General features: G+C 43.5%; 1 protein-coding gene across 1 annotated transcript in view; it reads left to right on the forward strand.

Annotated features, from left to right (window-relative positions):
* Positions 1-20,280, forward strand: part of SLC4A9 (solute carrier family 4 member 9) — a 167,348-nt gene extending 147,068 nt beyond the window's left edge. The window contains exons 22-24 of the mRNA XM_056569903.1: positions 5,682-5,828; positions 10,821-10,913; positions 19,904-20,280. Of these exons, the coding sequence (XP_056425878.1) occupies positions 5,682-5,828; positions 10,821-10,874 (201 nt within the window). The 3' untranslated portion in view covers positions 10,875-10,913; positions 19,904-20,280. The remainder of the gene's footprint in view (positions 1-5,681; positions 5,829-10,820; positions 10,914-19,903) is intronic.
* The last annotated feature ends 1,521 nt before the right edge of the window (positions 20,281-21,801 follow it).

Here is a 21,801-nt window from a genome sequence, read left to right on the forward strand (position 1 = left end):
ACCTTTTCATCTATGTATAATTGTGATCAGTCTTCTGAACTCCTCTCAGAGGCTCGGGGCATTTCCCCTGAAGTATGATGAGCCCTTCTCCTCCCCCTTCCCCTCTCCCTTGTCATGAGGTCTACACAAACATATTAACATTTGCAAAGCATATTGCCTAAATGCATGCTCTATATAATTTTAATGCTGCCATGCATGCTCTTAATAACTCTAATGCAGCCATGTGAAACTACTGTGCATGTAAATGCTTCTCAACTGAAGAGGCTGCAAGCTGTCTGCATCTTGTCTGGATCCCACAGGTGTTCTCCTCACACAGTTGAAAGCTGGATTATACACTGTACTGAGTGAGCAGAGGAGAGAGAAAACCACAACCCCACTCCCCCTCCCTTCATAATTTCGGTACTTTTCTTCGTTCTCAGGACCAAAGAGCCCTAGATATCAGGGTTGGTTTTCAAGATTAAAAAGACAGAGACCCCTAGTGGCCATGTTTTTAAACATTTATTTCACATCTTTAGCAATAACATTTTTAATGAAGTTTATTAGAAAAATGGTCTGGAGAAATGCTTGGCTAAGCTTTACCTGTATGCCCTGAGCCCGTTCCCGTGCTATAACGCGGGGGCATGCAGGTTGGGCCCGGCACCTAGCAACATCAGGACCCGTGGCTAATACCAATCACGGTGATGCCTGGTATTAACTCTTAAGACGCAGCGATCAAAGTTGATCGCCGTGTCTAAAGTTTTAAAAAAATGCTTCCCGGCACCGCGGCGGTCCCGATCAGCTGTGTGGACATGAGGAGGGTCCCTACCTTCCTCCTCGGCATCCAATCGTCGTTTGATTGCTCCATGCCTGAAATCCAAGCTGGAGCAATCAATGGCTATGCAATCAATGGCTAAGCTATGACATAGCATTGATCAGTGTATGCCATCAATGTATTGCATGTTATAGTTCCCTATGGGGGTAATAAGAGGTGTAAAAAAAAAAAAGTGATTTAACCCCTTCGCCCCCAAAGTTTGAATCGCCCCCCTTTTCCCATAAAAAAAACCGATGTAAATAAAAATCAATATATACATATGTGGTATTGCCGCGTACTTAAATGTCCGAACTATAAAAATATATCATTAATTTAACCGCACGGTCAATAGCGTACATGTAAAAAAATTGTAAAGTCAAAAATAGCGTATTTTTGGTCACTTTTTATGCCATAAAAATAAAATAAAAGGTGATCAAATAGTCCCATCGAAACAAAAATGGTACCAATAAAAACTTCAGATCACGGTGCAAAAAATTAGCCCTCATACCGCCCCGTATGCAGAAAAATAAAAAAGTTATAGGGGTCAGAAGAGGACATTTTTAAATGTAAAATTTTTAAATGTTTAATTTTTAAATTTTCATGCATGTAGTTATGATTTTTACCAGAAGTAAAACAAAATCAAACCAATTAAAGTAGGGTATAATTTTAATTGTATTGACCTACAGAATAAAAATAAGGTGTCATTTTTACCCAAAAATGCACAGCATAGAAACGGAAACCCCCAAAAATTATAAAATGGCTTTTTTTTTTTTTCAATTCCCAAATATTTTTTTTGTTTCACCGTAGATTTTTTGGTAAAATGACTGATGTCATTATAAAGTAAAATTTGTGGCGCGAAAAACAAGCCATCATATGGGTCTGTAGGTGCAAAATTTAAAGGGTTATGATTTTTAAAAGGTAAGGAGGTAAAAACGAAAGTGCAAAAACAGAATAATGCTCAAGGGGTTAAGACAGCTTACATAAATCTGCATACAGTCAAAGAAAAAAATTGTAGCCAGCTCACGGCTCGTGTTGGATTAGTTCCAGGCACTCATATGCTTTGGAATCCAGGATGATGCCGAGCCATCTCCTTGGTGCAATTTGGCAATGGAACCCAAAAAGGGGCGGGGGGGGGGGGTATCCAGCTCCCAGGAAAGAATGATTAAGGGTACATTCCCACACGGCGTATTTGCTGCGTATTTGCTGCTGCGTATTTTATTTTCTCTGTTGAAGTCAATGGGTAGGAAAATACGCAGCACCAAATACGCAGCAAATACGCAGCAAAATACGCCGTGTGGGAACGTACCCTAAAAGTCCAAAATTTAATTAATCCATTTTAAAATAAGCATGAAAGAAAAACAACACCCAGTGAAGATAAAACCTCTATGTTGACACATTTCGGACCAATGGGTCCTTGGTCATGGCACAGGAGGGACTGTAAACTAACCTTTTATACACTGCATATCAACACATAATTCAGGAGGAACCCACCTCCCAACTGGAAGTTGGCATCTGCCGTCATTTCCTGGGAGGGATTCCGGACCCATTCCTGCATTGCATTTAGGTTTAATATAGACGTCCGTACAGACGATAAAACCTTTTAGGAAAGGCTTCAACAACAACAAAAAAATTCAAGGAGGAAAAAGAAAATATTAAAGGGGTACTCCGGTGAAACCCTTTTTTCTTTTAAATCAACTGGTGGCAGAAAGTTAAATATATTTGTAAATTACTTTTATTAAAAAATCTTAATCTTTCCAGTACTTATTAGTTGCTGAATGCTACAGAGGAAATTCCTTTCTTTTTTGGAACACTGATGACATCACGAGCACAGTGCTCTCTGCTGACATCTCTGTCCATTTTAGCAACCATGCATAGCAGATGTATGATAAGGGCAGCATGGTGGCTCAGTGGTTAGCACTGCTGCCTTGCAGTGCTGGGGACTTGGGATCAAATCCCACTAAGAACAACAATAAATAAAGCATTATTATTATTATAGTAACATCAGCAGAGCGCACTGTGCTCGTGATGTCATCAGAGAGCATTCCAAAAAGAAAATAATTTCCTCTGTAGTATTCAGCAGCTAATAAGTACAGGAAGGATAAAGATTTTATAATAGAAGTAATTTACAAATATGTTTAACTTTCTGCCACCAGTTGATTTAAAAGAAAAAAGGTTTTCATCGGAGTACCCCTTTAAACTCAGTACTACATATATAAAACTGATCGTCCATGTCACAAAGAAGAAAAAAAAAAAAACATTTCCTTTTTTCTTTTCTTTTTTCTTTTATCTCCTCTTTTCTTCTCTTCATTTTCCCCTGGGGGAAAGAAAAAATTATATGTATGTGTATGTGAAGTATGATTACTGAAAGATTTTTCCCAAAATTTTAAGAAAGAAAATATTTCTAGGATATTTCAAAATAGACTTCCAAAACTTCATAAGAATTTTAGGCATACCAAAAAATATATAATATATATGAAGGCTCAGTAAAAATAGGACAAGTCGTTGCGAAAATTTAACCCTTTCGGGTGGCGGGAGTCTAATTTTAATATCCAGAACGCCTCTCTCTTGAAGACTGCATGAGGTCTCCTCCTCTCTCGGGGCGAGGCACACATTCTATACCTGTAACCTGAATAGATTGTGGGTCACCTGCATGCACTTCCCAAATATGCCTGCTCAGGCCAGAGAGTGCACGAGAACCACCAATCTCTCCCGGTTTGCATTGAAATGTTCGTAGAAACATCTTTTTAGTTTCCTTGAGGTGCAGCCTATGTATTGTACATTGCATTGTGTGCAGATTATACCACGTGTGGTCTTACAATTTATAAAAGATTTTATCTTATAGATTTTTCCGTTGACTGGAGAATAAAACTGTTTGGTATGTGTCATATATTTGCATAGGCTGCACCTCATACGGGAACATTTATTATTGCCTACTGTACTCAGTCAGCAATTGTTGCAACTTTCTTTGAAATCACTGTTAGACAGTCTTCCCTGTAATGATTTACCTTTTTTTTTTTTTTGTTTTTTTGTTTCTACGAACATTTCAATGTGAAACTGGGAGAGATTGGTGGTTCTCGTGCACTTTCGGGCATATTTGGGAAGTGCACACAGGTGATCCGCAATCTATTCAGGTTACAGGTATAGAATGTGTGCCTCGCCCCGAGAGAGAGGAGGAGACCTCATGCAGTCTTCAAGAGAGAGGCGTTCTGGATATTAAAATTAGACTCCCGTCACCCAAAAGGGTTAAATTTTCACAACGACTTGTCCTATTATTACTGTGCCTTCATATATATTATATATTTTTTGGTGTGCCTAAAATTCTTATGAAGTTTTTGGAAGTCTATTTTGAAATACCCTGGAAACATTTTCTTTCTTAAAATTTTGGAAAAATTTTCCAGTAATCATACTTCACATACGCATACATATAATTTTTTCTTTCCCCCAGGAGAAAAAGAAGAGAAGAAAAGGGGAGAGAAAAGAAAAGAAAAAAGGAAATGTTTTTGTTCTTTTTTTTTCTTCTTCTTTGTGACATGGACGATCAGGTTTATATATCTAGTACTGAGTTTTATATTTTCTTTTTCCTCCTTGAATTTTTTCTCTTTTTTTGTTGAAGCCTTTCCTAAAAGGATTTATTGTCTGTACAGACATCTATATTAAACCTAAATGCAATACAGGAATGGGTTAATGCTGTGAGAATCCGGAATCCCTCCCAGGAAGTGACGGCAGATGCCAACTTCCAGTTGGGAGGTGGGTTCCTCCTGAATTATGTGTTGATATGCAGAGTATAAAAGGTTAGTTTACAGTCCCTCCTGTGCCATGACTAAGGACCCATTGCTCTGAAACGCGCCAGCGTAGAGGTTTTATCTTCACTGGGTGTTTTTTTCTTTCATCCTTATTTTAAAATGGAATAATATAATTTTGGACTTTTACTAATTTTTTTTCCTGGGAGCTGGATACCCCCCCCCCCACCCCTTTTTGGGTTCCATTGCCTTAAATAAATCTGCCCCAACTATTTTAGTAAGGTAGGTTATTACAGCTGGGGGGAAAGAGAGGTAGTGTGAGAAGAAGAGAGCCTGAATACATAATCTTCTGGTAGGTTGAAGATTTTAAAGGAAGAGGAGGTGTGAGAGGCAATGGGATTAATATTAGACACTGGGAGAATTTCATGACAGATGCTGTGAATTTTGACTTAGAAATTACTAATAAGCTTTAAAAGGTATTCCAAATTATTTAAAAATTAAACGGCATCCAGCAAGAGTAAAATAACAAACTTCTTCCTACACATCTTGCCCAGTCCAGCATTGGCTCTGTTGCTGATGTTCTTAACCCACTGCAGCCAATTACTACGGCCAATTGCTGAGGCTAAAATGGGCTTTGAAAGTCTTAAAGGATCTTTTTTTATTTGACTATGCTACAGGGGCTGTAAAGTTAGTGTAGTTCACAATATAGTGTCTGTACCTGCTGTGTGTGGTCTTGCAATTCTTCTGTGATTTTTGCCCCAATATTTATTTTTAACAGCATACAAAATTACTCAGGTCTCAGGTTTTCCCAGGTTTCAGTGCGTTGAGATGTGACATCACTAGTCAGGTGATGGGTGGGAGAGAAATAATTTAGCAACAGCTGGAGGCTCCCTGGTTAGAAAACACATCATCCATAATTTTTAAACTGGTTGACAAACTATGTTATATTCCTCATCTCTGGCTTGTGTTTAGCCTGGGTTTAATTATGGCATGTGGTTATACATACAGCCACTGGCTGCCAGCTATGCCTACCTATATATTCTAAGTGAACTACTCTAAAGGTCATAGCCAAATTTTCAAACTCTGTTCACACCTGCTTGCAATTCTAATAGTTAATTATATGCTATATCTAAACATTTATTTTGTTTTAGCTGTTGGCTCTTGCTGGTATACGGAAGGCAATGGAGTGTATTTTCTCTTTACATGATCTGAGCTGGCTGGATGACATTTTGCCAGGGAAAGTTGTTACTGATGAAGAAGCTGAGGCAGAAGAGCCAGATTCAACTGACAGTGAAGATGTAAGTCATCATTTTAATAAACACTATATTACAGAAGATAGACAATATTTTTTTACATATTAATTACTTACAGTTGTTAATTTTAATCATAACGCATGACCGATATATTCGCAATGGCCCAGTTAAGGGTGTATGGAGAAGGCTCAGCAGCAGCAGACAATTGCAGCTACAGAGCGATTTTCATTGCTGGCTATTAACTGTTTAAATGTCGCTGTCAAAGCTGACAGCGGCATGTAAACATTGTTTGCTGTATGCTTTGGCGATAATAATTCAAATCAACCCCACCCCCTTCAGAGTTCTCAAATAAACAAAATATAAACAAGCAAAAAAAAAAAAACACATTGCTGCAGCCAACGGCTGTCCAGGCATGCTGGAAGTTGATGTTTTGCAACATCTAGAGGGCCACAGTTTGAGACCACTGCTGTACGGTGTACGAACAAAGTCGGAAAATGGATCAAAAAATATAATCTATGTCAAATTGGTATGTATAATATCTATAGATCACAGCCCAAAACATAAGCCCAAACACAGGTTTGTAGTGACAAAAAAAACAGCAATGAATAAGGTGTTACCGGGCCACCGGAAGAACTTATGCCGAACGTTGTGTAGAGGGCTGCTTAATTGTATTAATGCAGTCATCTGGGCTTTAGAAGGGCTCCATGGGGAGCCAGCCAGATCGTTTTTTGCTCCAAAAAGTGAAAGCTTGTGGATAGTCCGATTAAAAGTGTAAGACTAGCCATGAACATAGAAAACCAAAATCATTAGATGGGATATCCTGTTCGAAGGCTTGGAATCAGTTGTGTCTTGGAGAAAATGTAAAAAAGGAAATTGGCTGCAGTTAAAGCACAGACAACATGGAACAGGCATAGGCGCCCTTATTACAACCATCTGGAATCCAGTAGCAGCATTTCAGAGAAATCATAGTTTGAAGCCAGCAGAGAACTGGGCTTTAAGTCATCTTGGTGGTCCCAACCTGCTTCTCAACTACCTGGTAGGATTGATAGATCTCTCCATATACAGTAATTATAAGAGATCTATCATTCACACCTAGAGGAATGGGGAGGAGATGGCTGGCACTTCCCAGATAGAAGCCTAGCTCCTGGCCAGTGTGAATCATAGATGGATGTAAAGTAGTGAGCCTGACAGTGTTTTATGCTGCCTGCATGATAATAAGTTTCCTTTAAATACCGTATTTATCGGGGTATACCACGCACCGGCCTATAACACGCACCCTCATTTTACCAAGGATATTTGGGTAAAAAAAGTTTTTTACCCAAATATCCATGGTAAAATGAGGGTGCGTGTGTGCGCGTGTATACCCCGATATACCCCCAGGAAAGGCAGAGGGAGCGAGGCCGTCGCTGCCCGCTTCTCTCCCCCTGCCTTTCCTGGGGTCTAGAGCGCTGCTGTCAGCCCTTTTCACCCCCTGGTTATCGGCACCGCTGCCCGTTCTGTCCCCCTGACTATCGGTGCCGGCGCCGATAGCCAGGGGGAGAGAAGCGGCGCCGACAGCCAGGGGGAGAGAAGGGGCAGCGGCACCCATTGCCGGCGCCGCTGCCCTGTTGCCTCCCCCCATCCCCGGTGGCATAATTACCTGAGTCGGGTCCGCGCTGCTCCAGGACTCCGTCGTGCGTCCCCAGCGTCGTTGCTATGCACGGCGCGGCGCTCTGATGTCATGTGCCGCGCCGTTCAGCGCATAGCAACGACGCCGGGGACGCACACCGGAGGCCTGGAGCAGCGCGGACCCGACTCAGGTAATTATGCCACCGGGGATGGGGGGAGGCAACAGGGCAGCGGCGCCGGCAATGGGTGCCGCTGCCCCTTCTCTCCCCCTGGCTGTCGGCGCCGCCTCTCTCTCCCTGGCTATCGGCGCCGGCACTGATAGTCAGGGGGACAGAACGGGCAGCGGCGCCGATAACCAGGGGGTGAAAAGGGCCGACAGCAGCGCTCTAGACCCCAGGAAAGGCAGGGGGAGAGAAGCGGGCAGCAACGGCCTCTCTCCCCCTGCCTTTCCTGGGGGTGTATCGGCGTATAACACGCACACAGACTTTAGGCTAAAAATTTTAGCCTAAAAAGTGCGTGTTATACGCCGATAAATACGGTAATATCCACAGCAGTAGTTTATTGGATGCTGATTGTTAAGAGTCATCTAGGGTTAAACAGGGGAAGATCATCAGGCTGTCTATTGTATGATGTTCTTTGTAGTTAATAGCAACCAATCAGAGATCAGCTTTCATTTTATCAGAGCAAAATGAGAAATGAAAGCTGAGCTGTGATTGGTTACTATGGGCAACAAACAGAATCTTACTATAAGACAGGTTGATAAATCTCCATCACAGGTGTACATATGTAGAAAGGGTCCATTCAAAAATGTGATGAATAAAAAATAGGCATATGCAATTATATCTGTAATAAATTGATTTTTGTAGGAATATTTATCTATTCCGACATTCTGATTTATAAAAAAAAAAAACTAATTAAATGTATTCATATACTAGTACAAATAAAAATATTAAAGGGGTATTCCAGGCCAAAACTTTTTTATATATATCAACTGGCTCCGGAAAGTTAAACAGATTTGTAAATTACTTTGATTAAAAAAATCTTAATCCTTGGAATAGTTATTAGCTTCTGAAGTTGAGTTGTTTTTTTCTGTCTAACTGCTTTCTGATGACTCCTGTCCCGGCTCCCGGGACGTGACATCATCATTGAGCAGTTAGAAAGAAAACTTCAGAAGCTAATAACTATTAGAAGGATTAAGATTTTTTAATAGAAGTAATTTACAAATCTGTTTAACTTTCCGGAGCCAGTTGATATATAAAAAAAGTTTTTGCCTGGAATACCCCTTTAATAGAAAGAAATTACAAAAATCCAAATGATGCAAAACGATAAATAAGTTAACGAAAATGGTGTAAAATAAATACAATTGACTTTTTTAATCTAAAAAGCATAATAAAGATGCATTTGAATTAATTCAATACGTTTTTCAGATGGGCGGCGTTAATTTCATGTGTTTTTTGGCATCTTTTTTGGCCAACCAGCTTATCCCATCTGTGTTTCTGTTGAGTCAGACTGCAGACAGAGAAGATGTTTAAGTAGGAAGTAAATCTTGTGACTGAGAGAGAGAAGTTGGGGGAGATTTATAAAAACATGTCCTCCCGGCCTGGCAGGAGACGAAACTCAGGAAGTGCGGGCGGGGCATGGCGAGGCACAGCTCTCGCAAGCTTCAGTGATGTCGCGCCTGCTGGGAAATGCCCACTTTCTCCTGCCAAGAGCTGACACAATGTGAGCAGGGGGAAACGCATGATACAGAGATTTTTAAAGCTTGGAAAAAAGTTTTTAAGGGCAGGAGGGGTGTTAGGAGTAGTTAGGCAATATAATCTGAGTAAGTTTACAAAATATTGTTTGATGACGGGTACTCTTTAACAAAACAAAAGTAAAATAATAGAAACAAATTTTTCCATTCTGCATATGTCTAACAAACAGCTGATCAATGTAAAGTCCTCTCAAAAAACAATTGGACAAGGAGCCATTCTGGTTAAAGGAAAAACAAAAAGGTCAGTTTTCAAAAGTGACATGACTTGAAGGCAGGGTTCACACTGAGGAATCTTCAGTTTGAAATTTTGAGTGTGCCCCTCGCCAAGTGTATCAGTTGATGCTAAAATCTCAATTACCAGTCTATAGACAGCAATGTGTTCCGCTTGGGTTCCATCAAAAGAATAAGTGGTGGAATTTCAGTGGCAGAATGTCCACCACTGAAATCCTGTAGCCTGCACTGTAAAGCAATATGCCATTGACAGCATTGGGATTCAGGTACATCAAAATTTCGGAGCATAATTTCTAAGCAGAATTCTGCTCCTTAATGCTGTAGAGTGAACCAAGCCTAAGAGCTTTGAATATTTGAAATAGACTCAGGAGCTGGTCACAGCAATAAGCTAGGTTCATATTGTGTTTTTACTTTCTGTCACAGGTATCTGTCAGCATCCTGACTAGGAACAAGATGCCCATGTATACTGTGGCGGAGCGCACCAGATGCCATTCAATACCTAATAACCCTGTATATTCAGCTTTTATATGCTATTTTAACACTGCATGCTATGCTTTTGAGTCTGGTTAGAATAGCGTATACAGCTCGAATGGACTCAGATTGGGCCATAAAAAATTAATGGCACCCACTGCATTCCATTCTTGGCTAATGGATACCTGTGATGGAGAACAAAACACAGTATAAAACTAGCCTAACAGTTGATGGTTTCAAGAAAGGCTTTGACAAATTCTTACAATACAACAACATAAACGATTAAAAACATACCTTGTCCTTGTTTGAAGGTTGATTCAGTCAAATGTAATGGGGTAGGAGTTATTTTCCCTTCAAGGGTAGGACCACACGTAACGGATCCACAGCGTATTTTAGGCTGCGGATCTGACGATGACCCGACCCTATATTGTGCCTCCAGCTGTCCCCCCTGCCCCCAATGTCCTGCTCGCATCAGCAATGCACCACTCTGAGCAGCCACACAAGAACTTGCGAGTCACCACACGCATGCGCAGCGTACTAAGATATCGCGTCCGCATCGCAATTACTATGAATACACTGCGAGTACGAGCAGTCACTCGCAGGCTTGTGTGGCTGCTCAGAGTGGCGCATTGCCACTGCGAGCAGGACATGAGGCGAACAGCTGGAGGCACAATATAGGGTCTGGTCATCGGCGTAAAATACGCTGCGGATCCGTTACCTGTGACCCTACCCAAAGTGAAGTTTTTCGATTGATACCTATAGCAATTCCCAATAGTACTCTGTGCCATCAAATCTCTAAATATTAACACATAACAAGAAAAATAAATTTAACAGATTAGTATCATAAAGATTCTAGCTTTGCAAGTCAAAGGTGGAGTGTTGCTTTTTATATCAATTATAGTTGTATAGTAAATGTTTGCTTTTTATATCAATTATAGTTGTATAGTAAATGTTTCTGTTTTGTTTCACCCTAGTCGGAGTTAAAATATCAAGAAAAAGCTCCTGAAATTAATATTTCAGTAAATTAGAACAGGAATACTCATCATTCTCTTCTGCAACAACAAATGGTAAGAAGATCAGTTGAGGTAACGAAATAAGCAGAATATTTTCTACTTTGCTGTGCTATATATTTTTATAGTTAATATATGTATACATTTGTAAGAGCAAAAATGTTATATTTTATTTACTAATAGGATTTTCTGCAACTTAAATATTGATGACCTATTCTTAGAATAGATACAAGATCCTTATGCCCTACATCACTCACCCTCAATCGATAGGTGTAGATGACATCTGGCTGCAGTTGGACAGTGTCCCACTTAAAGACTTATGCTCTATTTCCGAACCCCAGATGCCTAGACATCTTCAGGTGCTGTTGCTGACAGTCACTCTTAATTTTTACCACTGCTACTTAATCAGAAGGGCTTGTGCCGTCATGCTAAAGGTGTCTGTTCTTGGGGATGACCTTGATTGGCTGGAGAAGGTGGCGCTGGTTGCCCCTCAATCAAAGCTCACTTTTCGCTCAGTGCACTTACATGTGGTGCAGGAAGCTGAGTCCTCGGTCCCGATGTTTTTACTTTCCTGGGAGAAAGAGTTGGATTTTTTTTGCTTACACACTGAGACACTCCCACGGCTTCTCGAGGTGTGTAAAACAGCAGGAGGGCCACTACAAACTTCTGACTAGATGGTATCGTACACTGGAATTGCTACATAGCTGGGGCCTTGCCCCTACAGACATCTGTTCGTGGTGCCAGGGGGGTAGGGGTTCACTTTCACATATCTGGTGGTTCTGCCCGCTCATTGCCCCATTCTGGACAGAAATAGGTAGGCGGATCTCCCTCATATTGGGCAAACAGATTAGGCTGACACCCACGTTGGTGCTTTTGGGACTCTCTAATGCTGATTGTAACCTACATAAAAAGTCGGTGGCCCACTTGCTCTCTGTGGTGAAGGCCCTGATACCCCTTCATTGGTTGGTGTCACCACCCTCATTGACCCACATCAAAAGGACTTGTGCAGGATGAAGAAATTAGCTAGTTGGAGCACTTACACCCATAATAGCTTTCATAAAATTTGGACACTGTGGAAACACCACTCCACAAGCCTGTTGGCATATCCTCCCTCTCCCTCCACCTCTCCATCCTCTTCCGCTATGCTTCCTACGCATTTGCCTTGTCTCCCTTCCTCCTGACCTTGCATGCTTCTTGGACTGGACCTTTTCAACCTTTCCACCTTTTCCGCTTTCCCCTCCTTTTCCACCCTTTCCGCCTTTTCGGCTTTCTCCGTCTTTCCACCTTCTTCGCCTTTCCCTCCCCCCCCCCCCCAAGAGCAAAAAGGCAGATGACAAAGGAAGGGGAAGAGAGGGGGGGGCCCTCTCTTCCCCTTCCTTTGTCATCTGCCTTTTTGCTCTTGTCCTACCCCCCACTTCTTCTTCCTCTCCTCCCGTCTTTGACTTCTTGAACTTTCAAATCAGCAGCCTTCTCATAGCCCTCTGCCTTATCGCCTTGGTCATCACTCTCATCTTGAGTCTCCCATTTTTTTTTGCTTTCCTAGCTTTGACTCTCCTGCTCTTCTCTGAGATCCCAGTTGGATGGTTCTAAGTTTACTAGAGTTGTTTTCCTCCATACACACGCACTGGTTGCAGTCTTGGGGTATAGGCAGGCTTTGAATCTGTGGGAGCTGGCTCTTCCGAGGCACACTCTAAGCTATTTGTCTCTGTACTGAGATCTCCCGGCCGTACGGCTTGGGGATTTCCCTTGCTGTCGGCCCCTAGGGTTTTATTACGAGACCTGATATGTGTGTAATTAGATACCCTTTCTTTACCCCTCCTCGCCATTTCCCTGTTCTGTTGTGTTCCTTACTAGTGTTGAGCGGCATAGGCCATATTCGAATTCGCGAATATTCGCGAATATATGGGCGAATATTCGTCTTATATTCGCGAATATTCGCATATTCGTTATATTCTCGTTTTATTTTCGCATATGCGAATATTCGCGTATGCGAAAATTAATATATGTGAATATTGGTATATGCAAGCGTACAAATTCGCATATGCGAAAAGTAGCATATGCGAATTTTCGCATATGCGAATTTTAGCACGCCAGTCTCACACAGTAGTATTACAGCCTTCTTTACACCACACAAGCTGGAAGCAGAGAGGGGTGATCACTGTGATGTGTACTGTGAAAAAAAAACAAAAAAAAAAAAAAAAAAACGAATATTCGTAATTACGAATATATAGCGCTATATTCGATATAGCGATATTCGCGAATAATATTCGAATTGCGAATATTCGCGAGCAACACTATTCCTTACTATGTTACAGAAATTGATAACACAGTCGACTGGAGGCTGAAGATAGCCGGACAGCCATATCTTAAATTCTTTTGAAAACCCCTTTAATGAGAAACTGACAGCCTGCTCCCTGCCTTGATTGCGTACAGCATCGCAATAGCAATAAATGAGAAAACCTGCATAACTTTGAAATTAATACACAAATTAAAGCAAGTGGCAATTTTTAAAGCTGTGCAGATAAACAGGCTGTCAGTTTCTCTTTCAGTATCCATTTTCTTTGGTCTGTTACGTTAGATTGCTGCTGGTGTCCAAAGCTGTAAACCTGCACAATATTCAGCTCCAGCACGGGGAGATGCAGATCATGCTAAGAGGTTCGGTTGCCAAGGCAACTGTACAACTGTACACTGGGACCTAATGCCATTTATCAGAAAAGGGTAGATGTTATTGTACCACTCAAAGCAGTAGCAGGAGAACACAGCATATTTGTGCCATGGGATCTTTGTGTTCTCCTACTCACTGTTATTCTTTCTGTCAGGCTGTGTATTAGGCCATGTTCTAATGACAGATTTTTCCCACAGTTAGCTGCAGATATCACAGCAAAATCTGTAGATTTTGGTCAGAATTACCAGACATGAAATCTGATATTTTTTTTCTCTTTTTTTTTTTTTTTAACGCATGCCTGTCATTTCACAGAAAAGCAATAATGCTTCTATATGTTACTCACTAGGGCATGCAGATGCTTTATATGTCTTTTGTTTGTGTCTTTCTTTTGTATTAGGCTTAGAAAAACCCTCTGTTCAGTTGCTCACTCATTCTGACATCCACTGCTCAGGAAGGGGCATGTCCAAGGCTTGCACTGAGTTTGCCCTCACTCAACATAATTCACTTCCTCCCTGAGCCTGCTGTGCAGTGCTGGATCTCTTCATCCAGTCACACCAAGCTTCTCTGTTACCCCTTCCTTTCTGTTTTCAGACAGGAGTCTGATAGGACAGAGATGAGCACAGAGGAGTGCTAGTCCCACCCTATTTTCCTGCACTTTGTCCCTGCTAGTCCCACCCTCTTTTCCTGCACTTTGTCCCTGCCTGTGCTCCAGCTGGGACAAATATGATGCTGCAGCCACACATTATTATGTTCTGGATAGTATGGAGACCCCCTAGTGGTCTTTTGTATAAGACATGATTTCTATAAAAAGGAGATCATTTTGTTTTCGAAAGTATATTAGAAAGGTTAATGTTTTTCCAAGATGTGCAACATAGAAAAAGTTTTTTATACTAACAGTGCCTATTTCAATGACACAGATTTCAAATTGCCTTTAAAGGGAGATCTCATTTATTTTTCGTGTTGATTCTGGTATGGAATTTGCATTAGAATCTACATGAAAAAAAATCTCTGCGTCAACAGGGCCTTAGAACCGGAAGCATGTAGTGCACGTTGTCACGATGCCGGCTGGCAGGTAGTGGATCCTCTGTGCCAGAGAGGGATTGGCGTGGACCGTGCTAGTGGACCGGTTCTAAGCCACTACTGGTTTTCACCAGAGCCCGCCGCAAAGCGGGATGGTCTTGCTGCGGCGGTAGTGACCAGGTCGTATCCACTAGCAACGGCTCACCTCTCTGGCTGCTGAAGATAGGCGCGGTACAAGGGAGTAGGCAGAAGCAAGGTCGGACGTAGCAGAAGGTCGGGGCAGGCAGCAAGGATCGTAGTCAGGGGCAACGGCAGAAGGTCTGGAAACACAGGCAAGGAACACACAAGGAACGCTTTCACTGGCACTAAGGCAACAAGATCCGGCAAGGGAGTGCAAGGGAAGTGAGGTAATATAGGGAAGTGCACAGGTGATTACCCTAATTGGAACCACTGCGCCAATCAGCGGCGCAGTGGCCCTTTAAATCGCAGAGACCCGGCGCGCGCGCGCCCTAGGGAGCGGGGCCGCGCGCGCCGGGACAGAACAGACGGGGAGCGAGTCAGGTAGGGGAGCCGGGGTGCGCATCGCGAGCGGGCGCTACCCGCATCGCGAATCGCATCCCGGCTGGCAGCGGGATCGCAGCGCCCCGGGTCAGAGGACGTGACCGGAGCGCTGCAGCGGAGAGAGTGAAGCGAGCGCTCCGGGGAGGAGCGGGGACCCGGAGCGCTCGGCGTAACAGTACCCCCCCCCTTGGGTCTCCCCCTCTTCTTGGAGCCTGAGAACCTGAGGAGCAGACTTTTGTCAAGGATGTTGTCCTCAGGTTCCCAGGATCTCTCTTCAGGACCACAACCCTCCCAGTCTACTAAAAAAAATTTTTTCCCTCTGACCTTTTTGGCAGCCAAAATTTCCTTGACCGAGAAGACGTCCGAGGAGCCGGAAACAGGAGTGGGAGGAACAGATTTGGGAGAAAAACGGTTGAGGATGAGTGGTTTGAGAAGAGAGACGTGAAAGGCATTAGGGATACGAAGAGAAGGAGGAAGAAGAAGTTTATAAGAGACAGGATTAATTTGACACAAAATTTTGAAAGGACCAAGATAGCGTGGTCCCAACTTGTAGCTAGGGACACGGAAGCGGACATATTTAGCGGAGAGCCATACCTTGTCTCCAGGGGAAAAAACGGGGGGAGCTCTTCTTTTCTTATCCGCGAACCTCTTCATGCGTGAAGAAGCCTGTAAGAGAGAATTTTGGGTCTCTCTCCATATAATGGAAAGGTCACGAGAAATTTCATCCACAGCGGGCAGACCAGAGGGCAAGGGGGTAGGGAGGGGGGGAAGAGGGTGACGGCCGTACACCACGAAAAATGGGGATTTGGAGGAAGATTCAGAGACCCTGAAGTTATACGAGAATTCGGCCCATGGAAGGAGATCTGCCCAGTCATCCTGGCGGGAGGAAACAAAATGTCGCAAATAATCACCCAAGATCTGGTTAATTCTTTCTACTTGTCCATTGGACTGGGGATGATATGCAGAGGAAAAATTTAATTTAATCTTGAGTTGTTTACAGAGAGCCCTCCAGAATTTAGACACGAATTGGACACCTCTATCCGAGACAATCTGCGTAGGCAACCCGTGAAGACGAAAAATGTGTACAAAAAATTGTTTAGCCAACTGAGGCGCAGAAGGAAGACCAGGAAGAGGGATGAAATGTGCCATTTTGGAGAATCGATCAACGACCACCCAAATAACAGTGTTGCCACGGGAAGGGGGTAAATCAGTAATAAAATCCATACCAATCAGAGACCAAGGCTGTTCGGGGACAGGCAGAGGATGAAGAAAACCAGCGGGCTTCTGGCGAGGAGTCTTATCCCGGGCACAGATAGTGCAGGCTCGCACAAAGTCCCCAACATCCGTCTCCAGAGTCGGCCACCAATAGAAGCGGGAGATGAGTTGCACAGATTTCTTGATGCCCGCATGACCTGCGAGATGGGAGGAGTGACCCCATTTGAGGATTCCGAGGCGTTGGCGTGGAGAAACAAAGGTCTTCCCTGGAGGAGTCTGCCTGATGGAGGCAGGAGAAGTGGAGATCAGGCAGTCAGGTGGAATGATGTGTTGCGGAGGGAGATCAACTTCTGAGGCATCCGAGGAACGAGAGAGAGCATCGGCCCTAATGTTCTTATCGGCAGGACGAAAGTGAATCTCAAAATTAAATCGGGCAAAGAACAGAGACCACCGGGCCTGGCGAGGATTCAGCCGTTGGGCAGACTGGAGGTAGGAGAGGTTCTTGTGGTCGGTGTAGATAATAACAGGAGAACTTGATCCCTCCAGCAGATGCCTCCATTCCTCAAGTGCTAATTTAATGGCTAGAAGCTCTCGATCCCCGATGGAGTAGTTCCTCTCCGCTGGAGAGAAGGTCCTAGAGAAAAAACCACAAGTGACAGCATGCCCGGAAGAATTTTTTTGTAGAAGAACAGCTCCAGCTCCCACTGAGGAGGCATCAACCTCCAATAGGAAGGGTTTGGAAGGGTCAGGTCTGGAGAGGACGGGAGCCGAAGAAAAGGCAGACTTGAGTCGTTTAAAGGCGTCTTCTGCTTGAGGAGGCCAGGACTTGGGATCAGCACTTTTTTTGGTTAAAGCCACGATAGGAGCCACAATGGTAGAAAAATGTGGAATAAATTGCCTGTAATAATTGGCGAACCCCAAAAAGCGTTGGATAGCACGGAGTCCGGAGGGGCGTGGCCAATCTAAGACGGCAGAGAGTTTGTCTGGATCCATCTGTAGTCCCTGGCCAGAGACCAAATATCCTAGAAAAGGAAGAGATTGGCATTCAAACAGACATTTCTCAATTTTGGCATAGAGTTGGTTGTCACGAAGTCTCTGAAGAACCATACGGACATGCTGGCGGTGTTCTTCTAGATTGGCAGAAAAAATTAGGATATCGTCCAGATATACAACAACACAGGAGTATAACAGATCACGAAAAATTTCATTGACAAAGTCTTGGAAGACGGCAGGGGCGTTGCACAGTCCAAAGGGCATGACCAGATACTCAAAGTGTCCATCTCTGGTGTTAAATGCCGTTTTCCACTCGTCCCCCTCTCTGATGCGGATGAGGTTATAGGCGCCTCTTAAGTCCAATTTAGTGAAGATGTGGGCACCTTGGAGGCGATCAAAGAGTTCAGAGATGAGGGGTAAGGGGTAGCGGTTCTTAACCGTGATTTTATTAAGACCGCGGTAGTCAATGCAAGGACGTAGGGAGCCATCTTTTTTGGACACAAAGAAAAATCCGGCTCCGGCAGGAGAGGAGGATTTACGGATAAAGCCCTTCTTTAGATTCTCCTGGACGTATTCGGACATGGCAAGAGTCTCTGGGGCAGAGAGAGGATAAATTCTGCCCCGGGGTGGAGTAGTGCCCGGGAGGAGGTCGATAGGGCAATCCCTCAGGAAGTGTTCGGTACTAGCACAGTACAGGCAGAGGTTCTCCATACGGCGTCGTGTCCTCTCTTGAGGTGTCAGGCGAGACCGGTCGACCTGCATAGCCTCCACGGCGGGAGGCACAGGAACAGATTGCAGGGGACCAGAGGAGAGAGGAGCCGAGGAGACGAAACGCCTCGTGCGAACAGAGTCCATATCTTGGCGGAGTTCCTGGCGCCTTTCAGAAAAACGCATGTCAATGCGAGTGGCTAGGTGAATGAGTTCATGTAGATTAGCAGGGATTTCTCGTGCGGCCAGAACATCTTTAATGTTGCTGGATAGGCCTTTTTTGAAGGTCGCGCAGAGGGCCTCATTATTCCAGGACAATTCTGAAGCAAGTGTACGGAATTGTACGGCATACTCGCCAACGGAAGAATTACCCTGGACCAGGTTCAACAGGGCAGTCTCAGCAGAAGAGGCTCGGGCAGGTTCCTCAAAGACACTTCGGATTTCCGAGAAGAAGGAGTGTACAGAGGCAGTGACGGGGTCATTGCGGTCCAAGAGCGGTGTGGCCCATGACAGGGCTTTTCCGGACAGAAGACTGACTACGAAAGCCACCTTAGACCTTTCAGTGGGAAACAGGTCCGACATCATCTCCAGATGCAGGGAACATTGGGAAAGAAAGCCACGGCAAAACTTAGAGTCCCCATCAAATTTATCCGGCAAGGATAAGCGTATCCCAGGAGCGGCCACTCGCTGCGGAGGAGGTGCAGGAGCTGGCGGAGGAGATGACTGCTGAAGCTGTGGTAGTAACTGTTGTAGCATAACGGTCAGTTGAGACAGCTGTTGGCCTTGTTGCGCTATCTGTTGTGACTGCTGGGCGACCACCGTGGTGAGGTCAGCGACAACTGGCAGAGGAACTTCAGCGGGATCCATGGCCGGATCTACTGTCACGATGCCGGCTGGCAGGTAGTGGATCCTCTGTGCCAGAGAGGGATTGGCGTGGACCGTGCTAGTGGACCGGTTCTAAGCCACTACTGGTTTTCACCAGAGCCCGCCGCAAAGCGGGATGGTCTTGCTGCGGCGGTAGTGACCAGGTCGTATCCACTAGCAACGGCTCACCTCTCTGGCTGCTGAAGATAGGCGCGGTACAAGGGAGTAGGCAGAAGCAAGGTCGGACGTAGCAGAAGGTCGGGGCAGGCAGCAAGGATCGTAGTCAGGGGCAACGGCAGAAGGTCTGGAAACACAGGCAAGGAACACACAAGGAACGCTTTCACTGGCACTAAGGCAACAAGATCCGGCAAGGGAGTGCAAGGGAAGTGAGGTAATATAGGGAAGTGCACAGGTGATTACCCTAATTGGAACCACTGCGCCAATCAGCGGCGCAGTGGCCCTTTAAATCGCAGAGACCCAGCGCGCGCGCGCCCTAGGGAGCGGGGCCGCGCGCGCCGGGACAGAACAGACGGGGAGCGAGTCAGGTAGGGGAGCCGGGGTGCGCATCGCGAGCGGGCGCTACCCGCATCGCGAATCGCATCCCGGCTGGCAGCGGGATCGCAGCGCCCCGGGTCAGAGGACGTGACCGGAGCGCTGCAGCGGAGAGAGTGAAGCGAGCGCTCCGGGGAGGAGCGGGGACCCGGAGCGCTCGGCGTAACACACGTGCATACAATGAAGCTTATGAAATGAAGCTTGAAAGGATTCAGGGGATTTGAAGCTTTGTAACAGAAATAGATGGAGTGCTGACCTCGATAAAGACACAGTATGATATAAAATTATTTTGGAATTTTGTAGATAAAAGAAAAATAAATGTTGATCAATGCTAGATTTTCACCTTGAGGCAGAGCTCTTGATTTTTATATGTGCTTTGTTTTTGCAGACAAAGCTGGAAATGTATAAAAAAAAACAAAAAAAAAAAACTCCACCAAACATTTAATATATTTCTCCTTCTATTATATAGGCTCAGTCCTGCTTTTTGCTATAAAAACCCACAGAAAAAGACTACATCTGGACTTTTAACTGTGTTTAACATTTGCTGCTGGATGGACAATATTGGGTTTGGCTTAGGATTATTTCTACTGAATAGTATTTATATATGTTTTTACTTTTCTGTCTTAAGTTTTTAAATCTAAACTGAAATGCTAGACCTTTTTAATGAAATGTCAGAAGTATTGTTCCTTTTTTTTGTATGTCATTATTTATTTTCCAATGATGACAGCCATTGTTCATCTGATGTTGAAAAGAATGTAACCAGGCATTTTGTTGCAAGTATTTATTGTTTATTTAATCCCATTGTTATTATTGAGTCAAAATCTTTGTTTTTTCCAATAAAGAAAAAAAGTGTAGCAATAGTGGGACTGAGAATTATCCTTTCTGCACATTTTTTTTCAGGTTTTGACATAATTAAAGTGACTCTCCTTTTATTAATACTCATTTGCCTAAGCAAGTACCTGATTGTTCCTTTTCGTGTGGTAGTTTGGTAGTCCATACGTCATAGTCAGTTTTTAATGTGAAGGAACTGACTTTTTGGTGAACTTGTGTTAGATTGTATTTACAATCTATCACATGACCTAATAACTATGTATTAATACATCAGGGGACCATGATCTATTTATACCCAGGACTGTATCTATAACAAGGGAGCATCCTCTACGTTTAGAGGAAAGAAGGTTTCTACACCAGCACAGACGGGGGTTCTTTACTGTAAGAGCAGTGAAACTGTGGAATTCTCTCCCGGAGGAGGTGGTCATGGTGAACTTGGTAAAAGAGTTCAAAAGGGGCCTGGATTCATTTTTGGAGAGTAATAACATTACAGGTTATGTATACTAGATTTATAGGGACAGAACGTTGATCCTGGTATCTATTCTGATTGCCATATATGAAGTCGGGAAGGAATTTTTACCTCTAAGAGAACTCTAAGAGACAGAACCTTATGAACAGTATGTTACTATGTTACTACTTGTCTTCACACAAAATAAAATCTTGATGACAGGTATGAAGGTATATAGAGTCCTTGCGTAAAACATGCTACTTTGTGCTTCTTCCTGCTTGTTCTATTGTTTGGTGGGGGTCTTAGCACTGAGACTCTGGCTGACGAAAACTGTTTTTAAATTCCCTGGGAAAACTTTAAAAACAAGACACAGGAAAAGCTTGCAAATTGTTTAAGAAATGAAAAACATTTACTTTTAGCATATTTGTTCAGAAATAACAGATAACAGACCTATTCAAACCTTTCTAATATACAAAATGGTATGGAACAGAGGAAATGAAAGGTATTTCATGTATCCTGAGATTAAAGGGGTACTCCACCAGAAAACATTTATTTTTAAATCAACTGGCGCAAGAAAGTTAAACATATTTGTAAATTACTTCTATTTAAAAATCTTAATCCTTCCAGTACTTCTTAGCTGCATATTCTCCACAGAAATTTGTTTTCTTTCTTAATTTCCTTTCTGTCTGACCACAGTGCTCTCTGCAACTGTCCAGAGCAGGATAGGTTTGCTATGGGGATTTGCTCCTACTCTGGACAGTTCCTAAAATAGACAGAGGTGTCAGCAGAGAGCACTGTGGTCAGACAGAAAGGAAATTCAAAAAGAAAAGAACTTCCTCTGGAACATACAGCAGCTAAGTACTGGAAGGGTTAAGATTTTTAAATAGAAGTAATTTGCAAATCTGTTTAACTTTCTGGCACCAGTTGATTTAAAAACTAACTTAGTAACCAATATGTCAGGCCTCACTAATGTAACTTACCCCTAAAATGATCCATCCTCAAGGTCACTATACATTGACACTCCTGATTATAAATGGCCATTCATAGTGGTTGGATTTCATGCTTTGGTCAAATTGTATTTCAAAGCT

The sequence above is a fragment of the Hyla sarda genome, chromosome 4 (genome assembly GCF_029499605.1).
Source record: "Hyla sarda isolate aHylSar1 chromosome 4, aHylSar1.hap1, whole genome shotgun sequence".
Taxonomy (NCBI): Eukaryota; Metazoa; Chordata; class Amphibia; order Anura; family Hylidae; genus Hyla; species Hyla sarda.